Source organism: Cornus florida, unplaced genomic scaffold (genome assembly GCF_030987335.1).
Source record: "Cornus florida cultivar Cherokee Brave unplaced genomic scaffold, ASM3098733v1 CherokeeBrave_3.0.0_Hap2_Chr04, whole genome shotgun sequence".
NCBI classification, from domain to species: domain Eukaryota; kingdom Viridiplantae; phylum Streptophyta; class Magnoliopsida; order Cornales; family Cornaceae; genus Cornus; species Cornus florida.
Genome location: NW_026775574.1, coordinates 95,910,398 through 95,928,722, shown reverse-complemented (window position 1 = coordinate 95,928,722; position 18,325 = coordinate 95,910,398). Strand labels below are relative to the sequence as shown.

Here is an 18,325-nt window from a genome sequence, read left to right as displayed (position 1 = left end):
GTGGATAACCTGAGTATGAGTCTCCGAGATATGAACCTTATGAGGATCCCACAAGATCTAAATCTTCCCAAGAATGGGGTGACTGTAGTTTTCTACCATAGACCAGTGCCTTGCCAAGAAATTGTGAATGTTTAACTTTATTTGCAAGATTAACTCTGGTATCCAAAATGACCATAATATCAAGCTTTTGAGAAGCTATCGAGTTTTTTATTGCTACTTGCTTAGTGGTCTTGTTAAGACCCCTAATATTCCATACTGCCATGAAGGTCATTGATCAAGGGTTTTACGGGAACCCCTGAGGTTGGAGAACCTCCTACCAGTCGTGGCAACACTCTTTCCTTTGCAATTGATACTAGGTTTCACATTCTTCTTTATGGAACTAGGCTTGGAACATTCCTCCTTCTGCTCACATTCAGTCTATTGTAGGACTTGGAACATATTTGTTACAGCTGTGTGGGCTGCTTTAGAGTGTTTAAAAGAGGGATAAAATTCAACAACAATATGACCCTTACCATTATCAGAAAAATGGCGGGTGCTGGTGGTAGCCTTGGATTTAAGAGGGGAGCATGGTGCTGAGACAGAAGCTAGCAATATTAAGATTGGTAGGTTAAGAACATGGTTTGGAAGGACTAGATGGAGTAGAACATTGAATGTTGTGGCTAGGTGGGATAGTGGTGAGAGAGGATGGGAAGATTGTGCAGTAATAGTGTGGGAGGGTTAATAGGAGAAAGTAAGGTGTTTCGAGGTGGAGAGCCTTTCCTCTGAACCACCCTCTATTGGTTAAAGGTGGATGGATAGTACATCATTTGGTGGGTGATGTGAAACAGGGGAAGCACTGCTTTGAATATGTACATTACCAAAGGACCAAATGGCCCAGCAATATCACCCCTTTCTCCCCAGAAGGGAGGTCGGAGATTCGAACTTCGATGGATCAAAAAAAAAAAAAAAACCATATGTACATTGTTGACTTTCTTACCATCCTTCTGGTGAGTTGGGTTCCAGCTATATTCTACCTTTATATTAGTGAACTAGGCAGTTTGAGCTTAATTAAATCAATAGGTTTGTCCATGTGGTTAACTTCAACACATAATCTTGCAAAGACAATTTGCAGCCTTCCCTTAATAGCATCATTTGCAAATAGGGGCTTCCCTATAGTACTTGCAATATAACTAATTAAGCCCTTTCCCAGTCCAGAACTGTAGTGGAACATCATAAAACCTGATCCAAGTTAAAGTTGAAGAAGGAAGATCATTTAAGCAATGAGAATTCTCAGTCCATTTTAGGAGGGCTATATACTTCCATCCCATAAACCATGAAAAACTTCTGGTCAACAGCCACCTCCCTAAGCCCAAAACTAGCCCAGAGCTTAAAGGCGCTGGCTTTGACGTGCCCAAAGGGAAGCCTTCTCTGATGGAAAGAACCCACCAAACATGAGTTCCATAAAGGTACCCCTTCTTGGGAAGCCTCTGCACGCACGGGCGCGAATCACCTGCTGTAATTATTCCTGTAGTCCTCTGTTGTCCACTGTCTTGTGACGTTGGTTTGGCCACGGATTTCTTCATAAAACAGATACTAAGTCGGCGTTTGGCAATTACACCACTTTATTTCACCACCATTTATAAGTAACATCACATGATCTAAAAAGTAACATCACCATTTATTTGCATACCTTAATTTAAGGGTGAAGATACACCACCATTTATAAGTAACAATTCACCACTATTTATAAGTAACATCATAGGATCTAAAAAGTAACATCACAGGAGTCTAAAAGTAACATCACCATTTATGTGCATACCTTAATTTAAGGTTGAAAAGTAATATCACAGGAGTCTAAAAGTAACATCACCATTTATGTGCATACCTTAATTTAAGGTTGAAGATACTTATAAATGGTGGTGAAATGTTACTTATAAATGGTGGTGTAATTGCTAAACACAGTATTTGAATTGAGTTACATTGGTATGTAACATTACTTAGTCTGTATTATATGCATAACTTATTCTGTGTGTAAGGATACTTATAAATGGTGGTGAAGAAGGATCCAAACGTTGTCTCAATTCCACTCAAACGCTGCCTTAAGAGCTATTAAATGAAGAATGATGTGGCAAAATATAGGCCACTTAAAACTCACAACTGGGGACTGCATAGAATGCTCACAGCAAAAAATTTGCTCCCCTGCACACACTGCCCTGGACACCGGTGATTTATTTCTATTGCATAGTTTGATACTGAAGAAAAATATTTTATACCAAACTTTTTATGTGAAAAAAAATCAATTCTTAAATGATACACTTATATCTACAAAATTAATAAAAGCTTAATATTATATTGTTACAGTGTTCTAAATAGCCAGTTTAGATTTTTCTTTTTTCTTTTTTTATTTCTCTTACATTAATTAGGTTTAGTTAAATGTTCCATGAAGAACTTAGTAAAAACAAGTGAGAGAACTCCTCTCTCTCTCACGGTATTAATGATCTCTTTATAAACATAAATTGTGAAAGAGTAATAATATTTACACCTAAAAAAAATAGTCTATTTCACTGTTATGTGGCAGAATTAGAATACAAGTCTATAAGACAGACCAATTTTGTAGGAGCAGACAGAAGAGAGAGAAAATTGGCCTAGTGTTAGCCCTTTGACAGTTGTCCAAGGGAAGACATGGGCATTTCAAGGCCATTCCATGTCTTGGGAATACTTTGGCTTTGGTTAGACAGCCATGAGGATGCTCAGTGGGTTGTCAGCGTGCACAAGATGCTCAGCGTGCACACAAGATGCTTAAAAGGATGCTCGGCGTGCACTGGGGGTGTACGGCACTCAATTTGGATGTTGGGAAAGGCTTGAAAGGCCATTATGACTCCTCAAGCATGGGTGATGTTTACTCCTGTCAGAGTGCTGGATTTCCTTAAGACTATACTAGGGGGGGTCTGTTGAGCACATCGGCTGGGCTATGGCATGGCTTGCTTAGAGGGCTTAGCCAACGTGCATGGGCACGTGTTGCACCACTCCAAGATGGTTGCACAAGTGAGGAGCATCCAAGATATTGAAGGGCAAACAAGTGGGCACTGACACGCGCGCTGGTGTGCAACGGCGCGCGTGAAGGCATGTAGGTGGGCGCGCAGGCAGGCGTCCAACCTAGTGTGCGCGAGTGTTTAGCTCGGCGTGCGCACGGGCGTCCAGGCGGGCATACAGCCACGGGCGCATGAGGGTTCAAACATGGCGCACGTAGAAGGGCACTAGTGTGTGCGTCGGCTTGCACTTTGGCATGCACCCGAGCGTGCGCATGGGCGTGTATGGCTTGGCACGCCGTGCACTCAGAAATATATATACGTGGGTGCAGATTGGTGGACTTGGCTTGGACTAGGTTCACAAGGTTGACTCAGATGTGGCTAGAGCATAGACAACACAAAGTCATGGCTTGCGGTTACAAGAGGTGGTGGCTTAGTGAGCTCGGTCGGTTGGGGGAAGTTATTAGCACTTCCCACTCATCATGGGAAGTGGGGGAGTGCTGAGTAACCTCCCAAGCATGTGGCACAATTCTGAGAGGATCAACACACAGGCGGTTAAGGGTGGTTTATTCCACTATGCAGAATATAACTTCTTGTGGTTATGTGGCATGAGCAGAACATGCCAACAAGTCTAGCAGTTGGGCTTGTCAACTGCATTATGGTGCTGACACATTTAGAGGGTGCCAGCACGACCCTAGGTGGATGGGGGTGTCATCCATCATCTTATTGGGCAGTTATGGGCGGTTTTGAGAGTGGCCTATATAATGCTAAGGTGGGCTTTGTAGAGGGAACAAAGAGGAGGGTGTGAGCCTTGGTTGTTCCTTGTACGAACTTATTTTCCTTTGTAATATGTTTAATATGAGCAAAGGTTGGGGCTTGTCCCTGTAAACTGTGTGTGCCTTCTTTACATTTCTATACTGTGTGTATTGTGTTGTTATATTGGCTGAGACTTGGTGGCCCCAAGTGCCATTACAGAGGCAAAAATTCGTGGTGTAATTTAACCCTGTAACAATTGGTATCAGAGTCCCTGATGAGTACTGAAAAGTACGCATTTAAACCCGTTAAGCTTAAGCATTCTAGTACCTTTATCTATCTTACTTTACCGTTTTAGACTTATTACGTGTTATTTATATTTTTAGGCACTAATCCCAAAATTGAGCTAACTCAGCCAAATAAGAGCTTAATTGAAGCAATCCTGAGATAAACCAAAGGAGGGAGCAAAGTGGAGAAAGAAAGGAGCAAAAAGGAATCAAAGTTGTGCAGCTGAAAAGTTCGATCGATCCAACTTAGAGTTCGATCGATCGAACATCTATGATCGATCACAGTACTTCTCGATAGATCCAACCTTGGCCTTTGCTGAAATTCCAAGTTCGATCGATCCAACATCACCTTCGATCGATCGAACCCTATTTTGTCCTATTCAAATGATTGATCTTATCCACAGCTGTACGCCTACCAACCACTTTTGTCCTTTTCCCTATAAATATCTTCGAAATATCTCAGCCTTGTCCTTATCCGGAGGAGTCAGACCACTTCGATCGATCCAAGATGCAGTTCGATCGATCGAACCCATCTTCGATCGATCCAAGTTAAGGTTCGATCGATCGAACTTCCTCCAGCGAGAAAAAGTTAAAGTCCAGCTCATTTATTCCATCCTTCACCCAATCATTGGAGAATATGCCTTGCACGACCACAGCTCATCATAGGGTGTATTTGACCTACCTATATAAGGAATATGATACACTTTTTGGAGGAGAGTCTAGAGTCTCTTGTCACACATTGAAAATCATCTTGGAGGCTATTCTTGGAGAGGAGGAAGGAGGGAAGCTAGAGCACCATTGGAGGAGATCTTCACCAACAAGGAGCAGCCATGGAGTTAGCCCTTGAGGGTTGGATCATCACTACCATGAGTGTCTAGACATCCTCTTGGGGCTAGAGTTAGCCCCAAGCATACTTTTTATACTCTAATCTTGTGTATTATTGAGGGATTGGTGTTGTATGATACTTCTTGATATTCATGTATATATAAATCTTGATCATTTCATGGTATGTATGGTTTAATGCTTCCAATTGACTATTCTATGCTACCCATATGTCTATGTATGCTAAAGTAGGATATTCATGTGCTTATCTCTAGATTTAGTATTTTTGATGCATGTCTATGTGTATTGATGCTATAGATCTAGAGATTATCAAGATGATATGCTTAATGAATACTATTTTGGTTCATTTGATGGTTTATGCCTATTCTTGATGGCTTGTGTCTCTCCCCTAGTCTAGATAGCTTTATTTTCATACTAGTAGTGTAGATTTAGTGTAGTGGTAGTATAATGTTAGATGGGAGGACAATCTACTCTTGATGTTTGATGTTCCATGCTTGTGAGTCCAAATGGCATATTCCTCTAATATTGTGTTGTATGTGGATTGTGAGCTTAATGAAGGATTAATGACTAGTTATGATATGTTGTATCTTTCACATGTGTTTAGACAATTTATTCCTTTCCCAATAGATAAATTGTGGCCTCTCACATGATGTTTAGATAATGCATGTTTAACTAAGTCATCCTTATGGATTGCTTGGACTATGAGCTTAATGAAAGGTTCAATGACTTGATTTGATATTTTGTTCTCTTCACATGATGTCTAGACAATATATTCCTCTACCAATAGATGTATTGTGGCCTCACACATGTTGATTGAGACAATTTGCACCTGTTGAGTCACCCTTACCAATTGAATGTCTTTTATACACACAACATTGTTGCAACACATTCATTTCCCTCATTAGTCACTTGATTATGGTTTGGAATAGTATTATTTGGTGGTGATCTCTACACCCCAAGACCTTTCCTTCTTACTTACTCTTTATCTTAATGCATTTTAATTAATTCTTTTCTAGAAGTAATCAACCAACCCAATTCTCTTTTACAATCATTTGGTACGCTAGAGTCGAAGTTGAAATTCCAACACGTATAATCCATTGGGACGATCCCTACTCACTCTTGCTACGTTAGTAGTAGTGTTGGTAGTGGTTTTTATAAATTTAAATTTGACATAAAAGGCTTTTCTTGAACCACACATTCACTACATTCAGTTTGGCGTATTGGAACGGCCGTCGTCAGTCCCGTTCTACGATGGCTGGAGGTAATACTCGTGAGAGAGTTTCCCGTTTGGAAGAGTTTGTAGGTTTTCTTACAGACACAGAGGTACAAGATAGTGCAGAGAGCCTTGTTGTTCGAATTGAAAACTTGGCTTCTGAAGTGGAGATCTTGAAGACTGATCCTGATAGGTTTGGTGACTTCATGCAGGCCACCAAAGAGCAATTGACCCGTATCACTGAAGATGTTGAGTCATTGACTGACGTCTTCAAGAAGAACCTGAAAGACCTTGAAGATGAAGTGTCCTTGGTGAAGAGGGCCATTCATGGGAGTTCCAGAAGCGGTGGTGATCCTCTTTCACAGAAGATCAAGGTGCCGGATCCCAAGTCTTTCAGTGGTACCCGAAATGCCAAAGAGTTAGAGAATTTTCTATGGGACCTGGAGCAGTACTTCAAGGCTGCTCGGATCCCCGATGGTGAGAAGGTGACCATTACAAGCATGTATTTGTCTGGTGATGCAAAACTATGGTGGCGCACATGGACAGAGGACGATGCTTCTGCGGGTAGGCCTCGGATTGAAGTTTGGGAGACCCTTAAGAAGGAATTGAAAGACCAGTTCTTGCCACAAAACACTGCATGGATTGCAAGGGAATCTCTGAAGAAATTGAAACACACAGGTACCGTTCGTGACTATGTGATGGACTTTAGTTCCTTGATGTTGGACATTCGAAATATGTCATAGGAGGACAAGCTGTTCAATTTCATGTCCAGATTGCAACCATGGGCTCAGGCAGAACTCCGTAGGCAAGGTGTGAGGGACCTTCCTACTGCCATGACAGCGGTAGATTATCTTGTAGATTTCAAGATGACTAGGTCTACTACACAAGACAAGAAGAAGTCCAAGGAGGGAAAGAAAGACAAAGGCCAGTCCTTCAAGTTCAAGGACAAGAAGAAGGACAAGAATCAAAAGAAGGATAAAGGCGGTGGCTTTGTCAAAGCCAAGGCAGATTACAATAACAAAGGGAGTAGTAGTGGGACTAAGCCCAACTACAGTTGTTTCATCTGCAATGGTCCCCATCGTGTTAGGGACTGCCCCAAGAGGGAGAAGCTGAGTGCTATTGTCGCTGATTCAAATGGAGACTCAGACTCGGAATCTGGTCCAACCCGAGTTAATCCTCTGCAAATGCTGAATACTCTTACTGAAGAACAGTCCATGGAGTTGAAAGGGCTCATGTTCATTCAGGTGACGCTGAACGGCAAGGAAGTTTTGGCAATGGTGGACACGGGGGCCACTCATAACTTCATTGCGTAGAGGGAAGTAAGTAACTTTAATTTAAAGTTAATTCCACATGCTAATAAGATGAAAGCTGTGAATTCTGAAGCCAAGCCTGTCTTAGGCATTGCCACTACTTCTATGAAAGTTGGTTGTTGGGAGGGCGTAGTTAGTCTTATGGCTGTACCCTTAGATGATTTTGATCTAATTCTTGGAATTGAGTTCCTTACGAAAGCCAGAGTGGTAGTTGTGCCAAATTTGGGAGGAGTTTTTATTTGGGACAGGAGTTGTCCATGTTTTATTCCATCAGTGGCTCTTTATGGGCACCAAAAGAAGGAAGATCATAAATATGGCTACATCGAAATAATCTCTGCATTGCAAGTGAAAACAGGTTTGAAGAGGGGAGACTCTACCTTTCTTGCAGCTATGATAGAGATCAAACCGGATCAGTTTATTGAAGTTTCGGATTCTGTTGCTGAAATTCTAGAGGAATTTGCAGAAGTGATGCCACCAGAACTACCCAAACAATTGCCCCCTCGACGTGCTGTTGATTACAAGATAGAGTTGGAACCGGGTGCAAGGGCTCCTGCTCAGGCCGCATACCGGATGGCGCTTTCAGAACTGGCTGAATTGTGTAGACAGTTGGATGAGTTGCTGGAGTCTGGCTATATTCAACCATCCAAGGCACCGTATGGCACGCCAGTGTTGTTCCAGAAGAAGCGGGATGGCTCAATGCGGATGTGTGTGGACTATTGGGCTCTGAATAAGGTGACTGTGAAGAACAAGTACCCAGTGCCCAATGCCGCAAATTTATTTGACAGGTTGTCAAGGGCATCCTATTTTCCTAAGCTGGATATACGTGCAGGCTACTGGCGGGTGCGTATAGCAGAAGGAGATGAACCCAAAACTGCATGTGTAACTCGTTATGGGTCTTATGAATTTCTTGTAATGCCGTTTGGGCTAACTAATGCCCCGGCAACCTTCTGCAACTTAATGAATAATGTGTTTTATGACTACATCGATCGCTTTGTTGTTGTTTATTTGGATGACATTGTAGTCTATAGTGAGTCATTGAAAGATCACTTAAAACACTTGAGATTGGTTTTCTCAAAACTGAAGGAGTTTCAGTTATTTGTCAAAAAGGAGAAGTGTGAGTTTTGTCGCCAAGAAGTGATGTTTTTGGGGCATTGGATCAGTAAGGGCCATGTAAGAATGGATGAGAGAAAGGTGAAAGCCATCCTTGATAGGTCTGCACCTACCAAAGTGACAGAGTTGAGATCTTTTCTAGGGTTGGCAAACTACTACAGAAAGTTTATAAAGGGGTATTCCAAGAAGGTTAGTCCTTTAACGGACTTGCTGAAGAAGGACAAATAGTGGGTTTGGTCTGAGGAGTGCCAGAATGCTTTTGAGATGCTTAAGCAGGCAGTGTCTACAGAACCGGTCTTAAGACTGCTTGACTTTGGTTTGCCATTTGAAGTGCATACTGATGCCTCTGATAGAGTAATTGGTGGGGTCCTAGTCCAAGAAGGATACCCATGTGCCTTTGAAAACAGAAAGCTTAAGGATACTGAACAGAGGTATACAACTCACGAGAAGAAGATGACTGCAGTGATACATTGTCTTGACGCATGGAAGCACTATCTATTGGGTACCAAGTTTACAGTGGTGACTGATAATGTGGCCAATACTTACTTCAAGACACAGAAAAAGCTTACTCCAAAGCAAGCTCGTTGGCAAGAGTTTCTTGGGGAGTTCAATTTTGTGTGGGTTCACAGACCTGGAAAGCAGAATCAAGTTGTTGATGCCTTGAGTAGGAAAGAAGTGCAGGAGTATGTGGCGTCGTTGACAACGGTGTATACTGATTTCCTTGACAGAATCAAAGAGCAATCTTAGTCCGACAATGCCTATCAGAAACTTAAGCAACAGGTTGCTGATGGTGAAGTCAAAAAGTACTGGATTGAAGATAATTTACTCTACGCCAAAGGAGGTAGATTATATGTTCTTATTGGAGGTTTGAGACGGGAACTAATGCGGGAAATGCATGATCCTCAGTGGGCTGGACATCCAGGGGTGGATAGAATACTGGCGTTGATATCCAGATCATATTACTGGCCCAAGATGGAGGATGACATAGAGTTTTATGTTAAGACTTGCTTGGTTTGTCAGAAAGACAAGCATGAGAGGAAGAAGGAGGCATGGCCACTGCAACCCTTGCCTATACCAGAGCGTCCATGGCAGTCAGTTTCAATGGACTTCATTTCTGGTTTTCCTAAGGTGGAAGGTATGAGATCTATTTTTATGGTCGTAGATAGATTCTCTAAGTATGCAATTTTTATTGCTGCACCACATGTATGCCCAGCAGAAGTTGCTGCTGGTTTATTTCATAAGTTTGTGGTGAAATATTTTGGCTTGCCCGAAGATATTGTTAGTGATCGTGACACCAGATTTACGGGAAGGTTCTAGACAGTCCTATTTGGCTTGATGGGTTCTGAACTGAAGTTCTCCACAGCAAACCATCTTCAGACTAACGGACAGACTGAAAGGATGAATCAGTTATTGGAAGAATATTTGAGGCACCATGTCACTGCAAGTCAGAAAAATTGCCTGGAGTTGCTAGACACTGCACAATTCTCTTATAATTTGCACAGGTCTTCAGTAACAGGAATGAGTCTCTTTGAGTTGGCAATAACCTCGCACACCACAGGAGGTGTCAGTGCAGAGGACTGGTGGAAGATGCCCTACAGCATACTGATATGCCCGTTCCATGCAAGAGATGGTGGAGGAGGCATAGGACAGGCTTACCAAGGCTGCGAGAAGGATGAAAAAGTATGCAGATAAAGGGAGAAGGCCATTAGAGTTCCAAGTAGGAGACAAGGTTCTGTTGAAGTTGACTCCACAGATTTGGAAGAAGATAAGCAGCAAGACTATTCACAGAGGGCTGATTCAGAAGTATGATGGTCCATTTGAAGTTGTGAAGAAAGTGGGGAATGTTACTTACAGATTACAGTTACCTGAGAGACTGAAGGTCCATCCTACTTTTCATGTGAGTTTCCTCAAGCCTTTTCATGAAGACACTGCAGATACATCAAGACAGCAGGCTAAGAGAGCCCCACCTGTTATTCGGTTGCAGTTTAACAAGAAGGTGGAGAAGATTTTGTCTCACCGGACCCAGGGTCAGAGTAAGAAAAATCGCAGAACTGATTACTTAGTGCAGTGGAAAGGATGCAGTGAAGCAAAGGCGAGTTGGGAAAGGGATGTGATATTATGGCAGTTTGAGAAACAGGTAAGGGAGTACTTGGACAAGTCGACAAGGGCGTCGACTTCTTCTGGTGGGGGTGGTTTGTTAGCCCCTTAACGGTTGTCCAATGGAAGACATGGGCATTTCAAGGCCATGTCATGTCTTGGGAATACTTTGGCTTTGGTTAGACAGCCATGAGGATGCTCAGTGGGTTGTCAGCGTGCACAAGATGCTCAGCGTGCACACAAGATGCTTAAAAGGATGCTCGGCATGCACTGGGGGTGCCCAGTGGCACTTTCGTAAATATGGCGAAAAGTGAAACTTGGAGTTTTGACTCGGGATCTTTATGGGAGGTACCTTTAGTCCATAGAAGCTAGTTGGCGTAGACGGCACTCAATTTGGATGTCGGGAAAGGCCTGAAAGGCCATTATGACTCATCAAGCATGGGTGATGTTTACTCCTGTCAGAGTGCTGGATTTCCTTAAGACTATACTAGGGGGGTCTGTTGAGCACATTGGTTGGGCTATGGCATGGCTTGCTTAGAGGGCTTAGCCAACGTGCATGGGCACGTGTTGCACCACTCCAAGATGGTTGCACAAGTGGGGAGCATCCAAGATATTGAAGGGCAAACAAGTGGGCACTGACACGCGGGCTGGTGTCCAACCTAGTGTGCGTGAGCGTCTAGCTCAGCGTGCGCACGGGCGTCCAGGCGAGCATATAGCCACGGGCGCATGAGGGTTCAAACATGGCGCACGTAGAAGGGCACTAGTGTATGTGTCGGCTTGCACTGTGGCGTGCACCCGAGCGTGCGCATAGGCGTGCGCATGGGCGTGCATGGCTTGGCACGCCGTGCACTCAGAAATATATATATGTGGGTGCAGATTGGTGGACTTGGCTTGGACTAGGTTCACAAGGTTAACTCAGATGTGGCTAGAGCATAGACAACACAAAGTCATGACTTGCGGTTACAAGAGGTGGTGGCTTAGTGAGCTCGGTCGGTTGGGGGAAGTTACTAGCACTTCCCACTCATCATGGGAAGTGGGGGAGTGCTGAGTAACCTCCCAAGCATGTGGCACAATTCTGAGAGGATCAACACACAGGCGGTTAAGGGTGGTTTTTTCCACTATGCCGAATGTAACTTCTTGTTGTTATGTGGCATGAACAGAACATGCCAACAAATCTAGCAGTTGGGCTTGTCAACTGCATTATGGTGCTGGCACATTTAGAGGGTGCCAGCATGACCCTAGGTGGATGGGGGTATCATCCATCATCTTAGTGGGCAGTTATGGGCGGTTTTGAGAGTGGCCTATATAATGCTAAGGTGGGCTTTATAGAGGGAACAGAGAGGAGGGTGTGAGCCTTGGTTGTTCCTTGTACGAACTCATGTTCCTTTGTAATATGTTTAATATGAGCAAAGGTTAGGGCTTGTCCCTGTAAACTGTGAGTGCTTTCTTTACATTTCTATACTGTGTATTGTGTTGTTGTGTTGGCTGAGACTTGGTGGCCCCAAGTGCCATTACAGAGGAAAAAATTCGTAGTGTAATTTAGCCCTGTAACACCTAATATGCTGGATTTGGAAGCTTTTAGACTCAAAGGAGTCCGATGTATCTTATTCATTTTAATTTAAAAATTGAAAATCGGTATTATTATCAATTGAGATGTTCATTATTGATCGCCAATTAACACGTTGGGACCAGAGATTTGTCCTTATTTATTACAGTATTAATCAATTAAGAGTCTATGCTGGGCACTGCTAACTGAAATAACAAAAACTGAAGTAGTTCTGTCCCATTGCATAACTGTTATTGAAAAATAAAATTACGCTTTTAGACTCTAAAGAGTCTGATGGCTGGGATGTATCATTACTCACGAGAAGTATCTCATTTTTATTTAAAAATTGAAAGAAGTGGAAAATCGGCATTATTATTAAAGAAGTTGAAAATCGGTATTAACACTTTGGGACTAGCGATTTGTCCGTACTAATTACGAGTCTCTGTTGGGCATTGCAAATTGAAATCACGAAAACTGAAATAGTTTAGTCCTATTGCATAGTTGTTATTGAAAAATATTATTCTTTAATTTCTCTTATCTTAATTGGACTTTAGTTATATACTAGTATATGATTCATGAAAAACTTGACAGAGTGTAGCCAGATTTTTTTTTTTTTTTTTTTTTTTGAGCAATCTTTAATAGCAATAATATATATATAATTTATCCAATATATATATATATATAGATATATATATATATATATATATATATATGTAATTAAAATATTGATTCATAATATTTATATTGAGTACCTTCATAACTGCCCTAAGTTACAGAGCGGGAGCATATTCTTGATTATTTTGCATTCGCGAATTCATTTTCCTAATTTGCTATTTACATACTAATTAACTTTATATAGCTAAATTTATCAGAGTCTCACTCATATAGGAACACCTATATGACCATATATGTATTTATTACGTACACTATTACCTAATATATACATTAATTACTTAAATATTGGTGTGCCCCAGTTGTATGGCGTTGTTATACTACCATATATATATATTAATTATACGCAGGCGCACATATGATTTGTTGAAAAATAAGTTATAATTAATGTCTCTTTCCTATTTTTTTGTAATTATAAAACTTCAACTTTAAGGCCAAATTACTCTTTAAATTATTTCTTCTTTCTTTATACCTAATAACATTCCTTCTTTCCTTTGTTACATATATTTAACTTTTTTTTTTGAATGGATATATATGCTATACTTCATTCTTTACTTTTCTTTTTTTCTTTTTTTGTTCACTTGTCTTATATATATATATATATATGTTCCACCTTGATGGATTTTTTATTGGATTCTATGTAATTTAATTGAAATATCGTATGAGATTGAGTTTTAATTAAAGTAGTATTATAAAATTTGAGTTTTAGTTAATATATGAGATAGCAGAAGTATGGTTTCTCAATCTTATCACATTATGGTTAACTACTATATATATATATATATATATATATATATACAAAATGAAAGAATTGAAAAAAAAAAAAAAAAGAAAAAAAAAAAGGGAAAGAAACAATCAATTCACATAAAATAAAAAAAATTAAAAAAATAAAAAATCTCTTTTTCTTTATCTAAAGAAGAGGGAGAAACAGTCGAAGAAAAATAAAAAGAAAAAATATAAAATGATAAATTGGTCTTAAAAGTTGAAGTTTCATAACTTCAAAAACATTGAAAAGAAGCATTAATTACAACTTCTATAATTGAATTGTTTTTCAACCAATCATATATGGTAGTATAGCAACGAATGGAAATTGTAAATTAGGAAAATAAATTTACAAATTCGCCTGTGGAGCTTGAGAGCGGGGCCTCTTTGGACAAATTGTGTGACTTAGCAACTGCTTCTTAATAACTATTATGTCAGAATGTCAATCTACTAATAATAAAAATTCATTCATAACAAAAATAAAAAAAATAACATATAAAAAAAAAATATGAAAGATAAATAACCTTATAAGTTATAATTAGATAATCCAATCAATCGAAAATTTTGATAGAGTAAGTGAATCTATGATTTTATTGATTTGGGTTGCAAATAAAACAAATTATAAGTCTTATTTAGAAAATAATAATTAGTAACACAATTACATAAACTAAATTTTGAAAGAATATTAAGCCCTAAAATAATTTTGGTAGTAATAACTAATAATTTTTTTAATTAAAATTATAATATCAAATAATAATTGTAAATTTAGATGATAAAAATAATAAGATCATATTCCATAAAACTCAGTGAGAACTCCTCCTTAATAACTTCTTTATAGATATAAAATTTGAAATACAAGTAAACATTGACCTGTATAGAAACTCAGCTCTCTGATTCAGATTGAAAACTGCTTGAAGTCTTAACCTAATGAAAGTAAAAGAATACAAAATTTCCCTCACGTACCCTAGTACTCTTCCTTGTTTTCCTCGATCCAAACACTGCCCAACAAGGAAACAACCCAAACCTTTCCTCTATATAAACCCACCCCCGCCCTGCATGTCTCTCAATCTCAGACCCTCTGACGCCCAAAGAATCCTAGCAAGCTCCAACAATGGCGTCATCAAGAGCTCTCACCTCAGTCCAGTCTCTCGTGAAGCTACTCGCTCCACTTAATGTCTCTCCAGCTTCTCCAGCAGTTCTGGTTCGTTCCTTCGCCTCCTCCACTCCTCCAGAGAAACGCTCCTCCACTCCTCCTCCTCCTCCTCCTCCAGAATCCGACTACTACTATTCTGATGACCACTACCATGACTCCGACAACGACGATTCCGAGCAGGATACAGACCACTCTTCTGACTCCGACCACAACGATTCGTACTCTAAAGGTAAGAAAAACTGGTCATTCAGGTCTTTATCCGATTCCGAACAGTACTTTTGTTAGTGTTGAATTTGACTAATGATTTTTTTTTTTTATTGGGTTATTTCAGATTCTGATCTGGTGAATCCCTTTCTGGAAGAAGGGCCAGAGAGTCCCTTCACAGTGGTGAAAAGCGAAGAAGCCATGCATGCGAGGTTGGACATGCCAGGGATCAACAAGGAAGGGCTGAAAATGTGGGTTGAGGACGACTCTCTGTACGTCAAGGGATCGGAAGTGGTAGATGATCCTCAATCTCCATTGGCGATGAAGGATGGCCCGAGGAAGTACTCCGGCGACATTCATGTCCCTCAGAGCCACTACAAGGCGGAGGAGATCGATGCCGAGCTCAAGAACGGTGTGCTCAAGATCATGGTCCCAAAGGTCAAGAAACAAGTCATCAATGTGAAAGTCAAATGAGTTAGGTTTTAGTTCTAGTTTGGGTTTTCTTAATGTGGTTTGGTTATTTCTGGTAGAAGTCATCAATGTGAAAGTCGAATGAGTTAGGTTTTAGGTCTAGTTTGGGTTTTCTGCTTTGGTTATTTCAGGTTTTAGTTGTAGTTTGGGTTTTTTTTAATGTCTCTCGATCACTAGGTTTGGTTAGGTTGGGTTTTGAAGAGAATTTTATCTATTCGTATACAATGACGAAATATTTATATAATATGGTTGAATAATGGTTGAATAAAAGCTGAATTGTTTTTTGTTATTTTCTTTGTCTTATTTAATTGATGTCTTTGTATGCTAACATGGTAACATTTATTGCCAAAAAAAGTATGTACTTTTTAATTGGTATATCACAAGAATGGAGAAATTAATTTATTAAAAAAATGAGTAAAAATAAAATATCAACCTACTTACTATAAACTACTTGTACCGAAAAAACGAATATTAATGTAATTTTAGATTTTTTGTGATTAAACAAATATATATATATATATATATATATATATAGTAATTTTGAGAATTTTTTTTTTTTTTTTTCCCCCTAATGGAACAAGGATGTCAAATGCCATATAAGAAATTTTCAGGTCTTGAGATGGTCTAAAAAATTTGCAAATAAATGTGACGTGATAATTTTTAGCAAAAAAGCCCTGGCAAATTGAGCACTCATTTATTGGAGACAATTTGTCTAAATAACTTATTTTTTCTTTTTCTTTCCCGGAAGGTTAAACAATTTTATTGGATGAAGAAAAAGTACAAAAATCCAAATTACCAATAGAGTACAAATCCACATAAGTGGAGGAGGGCCAAAGCCCATTGCTAAACGACCGGGCAATTAGACACAGAGGCCCAATAACAAACAAACATATAACCAAAGTTACATTTGCAAATTTAACCAAAGTTAAGTTACATTTGCAAATTCAAATCCTTTTCTTTCACGTTATTCAGTGATTTTTTTTTTTTTTTAATCAAACTTTCTAATTATGTTTGTTTCCAGAGCCTACCTTAAATGTTTGTTCTCTTAACAACTTGAAATTAGAAAGAGGGCACCAATTTTAGGCCAGGCGAAGGCATTTCTTGATTAAAACAAAAAAAAAAAAAAAAATGGCAAAGTACAAAAAAACACCTTTCGACTTGTAACTTTTTTTAGTAAATTTTATTTATTTATTTATTAAAGAACCCTTTCGATTTGTAGTAATTTTTTTCCAATAAACTCCTTGTCTAATATTTTATCAAAGAATCCCACTCGACTATCTGAAAGGGGGTAAAAGAGTTGATATTTGAAACAAAATGCCCTTTTATTTAAATCTTAATTTTTTCGAACTTCAAAAATTCATATCCCACAAACCGTAAAATTATAAATAATATATGCATGAAAAGTGTTCCAGAAATATAAGATTTGTACAACATACCTTCATAACCAGATAGAAATAGGCAATCTAAAAATCTACTCTAATAATCTTATTTAATTTTTAAAAAATAAAATACTCTACATATTTGCAAGAAAATTTTCAAAATTATTCATTTACATATGGGGCCGAATATATAAAAAAATTTAGCCCCAACAGAAATCAATTTCATGAAATATCATATTTTGCGTTAAAGTATTTTCATTCTTTTATAGACTCACCATTTAAAAATAAATAAAAATGAATATTCGGTCTCTATTGGGACTAATTTTTATATGTTATACTCCATATGAAAATGAATAATTCTGAAAATTTTCTTGCAAATAACCCGAGTATATTATAAAAAATAAAATAAAATAAGATTATTGTAGTAGATTTTTATATTGTCTATTTCTCTCTGGTTATGAAATTTTGTTAAACAAATTTTATAATTCTGTAATCCTTGTTTTATAAGCTTTCTATACATATATTATTTGCAATATTTGGATGTACGGTTTATGAGATATTAATTTTTGAAGTGAAGAAAAATTTAGATTTAAATAAAATGATATTTTGGTCTAAAGATCAACTCTTTTAGTCCTTTAGATAGTTGAGGGGGGTTCTTTGGTAAAAAATTAGACAAGGGGATTTATTGGAAAGGGCTATAAGTGTAGAGTTCTTTGATAAAAAAATTAGACAAGGGGGTTTACTGGAAAAAAACTTACAAGTTGAGGGTTTTTTTTGTTTTTTTTGTTTTTTTTTTTGGTACTTTGCCCATAAAAGAAAACAAGTCTGTACTTTACCTATATTATATACAGTGTAGTGATCTCTGGCTCTTTGTGGAGTAAGAAAATTTAATTTATCCGCACTCTCTATAGAGATCATTAAGATCTAATCTAACTGTCATTATAAAAACTCACCTATATTCTTTCATTTTAATACAAAACCACCTCACTATTTCTAGTTTCCAAATTTAATATTTACCAATACCACTGATTATAACAATATAATTACCAAAAAAAAAAAAAAAAAAATTAGAAACCTCCTCATTTTTTAAAATAACGTCCATCTCAAATAAAGACTTACAAAAGTATTTTCTCTTCTTCCATACAAATTATATTTGCAAATTTTTTATCTCCCCTGTCTCCCTTTAATCTTTAAGTTTTGATTCTTACAAAACTGTCACAAATTATTCACTAAGTTCGTTTAACAAGTTCATAATAAGTCATAGTTCTAATCATACATACTTCAACCTATTCAGAGCAACAAAATTAAACTAATGACATATGATTCTTACAAAATTGTCACAAATTTGCTAATTTGATTTGTATAAAATCTAGAGCAAAAACTGCAATGTTTTATAATTTTTTATCTTTTTGCAATCTTTTTAAAAAAAATTTTTTTTGGTAATTTGATAGATCATTAGTTTTGATCATTATAACAATTAACAAATGCATATCAAAGTAATAGATGGATATTAATGA

At 38.4% G+C, this 18,325-nt stretch overlaps 1 protein-coding gene across 1 annotated transcript; it reads left to right on the top strand.

The window, feature by feature from the left end:
- The first annotated feature begins 14,712 nt into the window (after positions 1 to 14,712).
- Positions 14,713 to 15,432, top strand: LOC132305422 (heat shock 22 kDa protein, mitochondrial-like). Its single transcript, XM_059803065.1, has 2 exons — positions 14,713 to 14,983; positions 15,086 to 15,432. Exons 1-2 carry the CDS (start codon positions 14,713 to 14,715, stop codon positions 15,430 to 15,432), a joined length of 618 nt encoding a protein of 205 aa, XP_059659048.1.
- Positions 15,433 to 18,325: the final 2,893 nt, after the last annotated feature.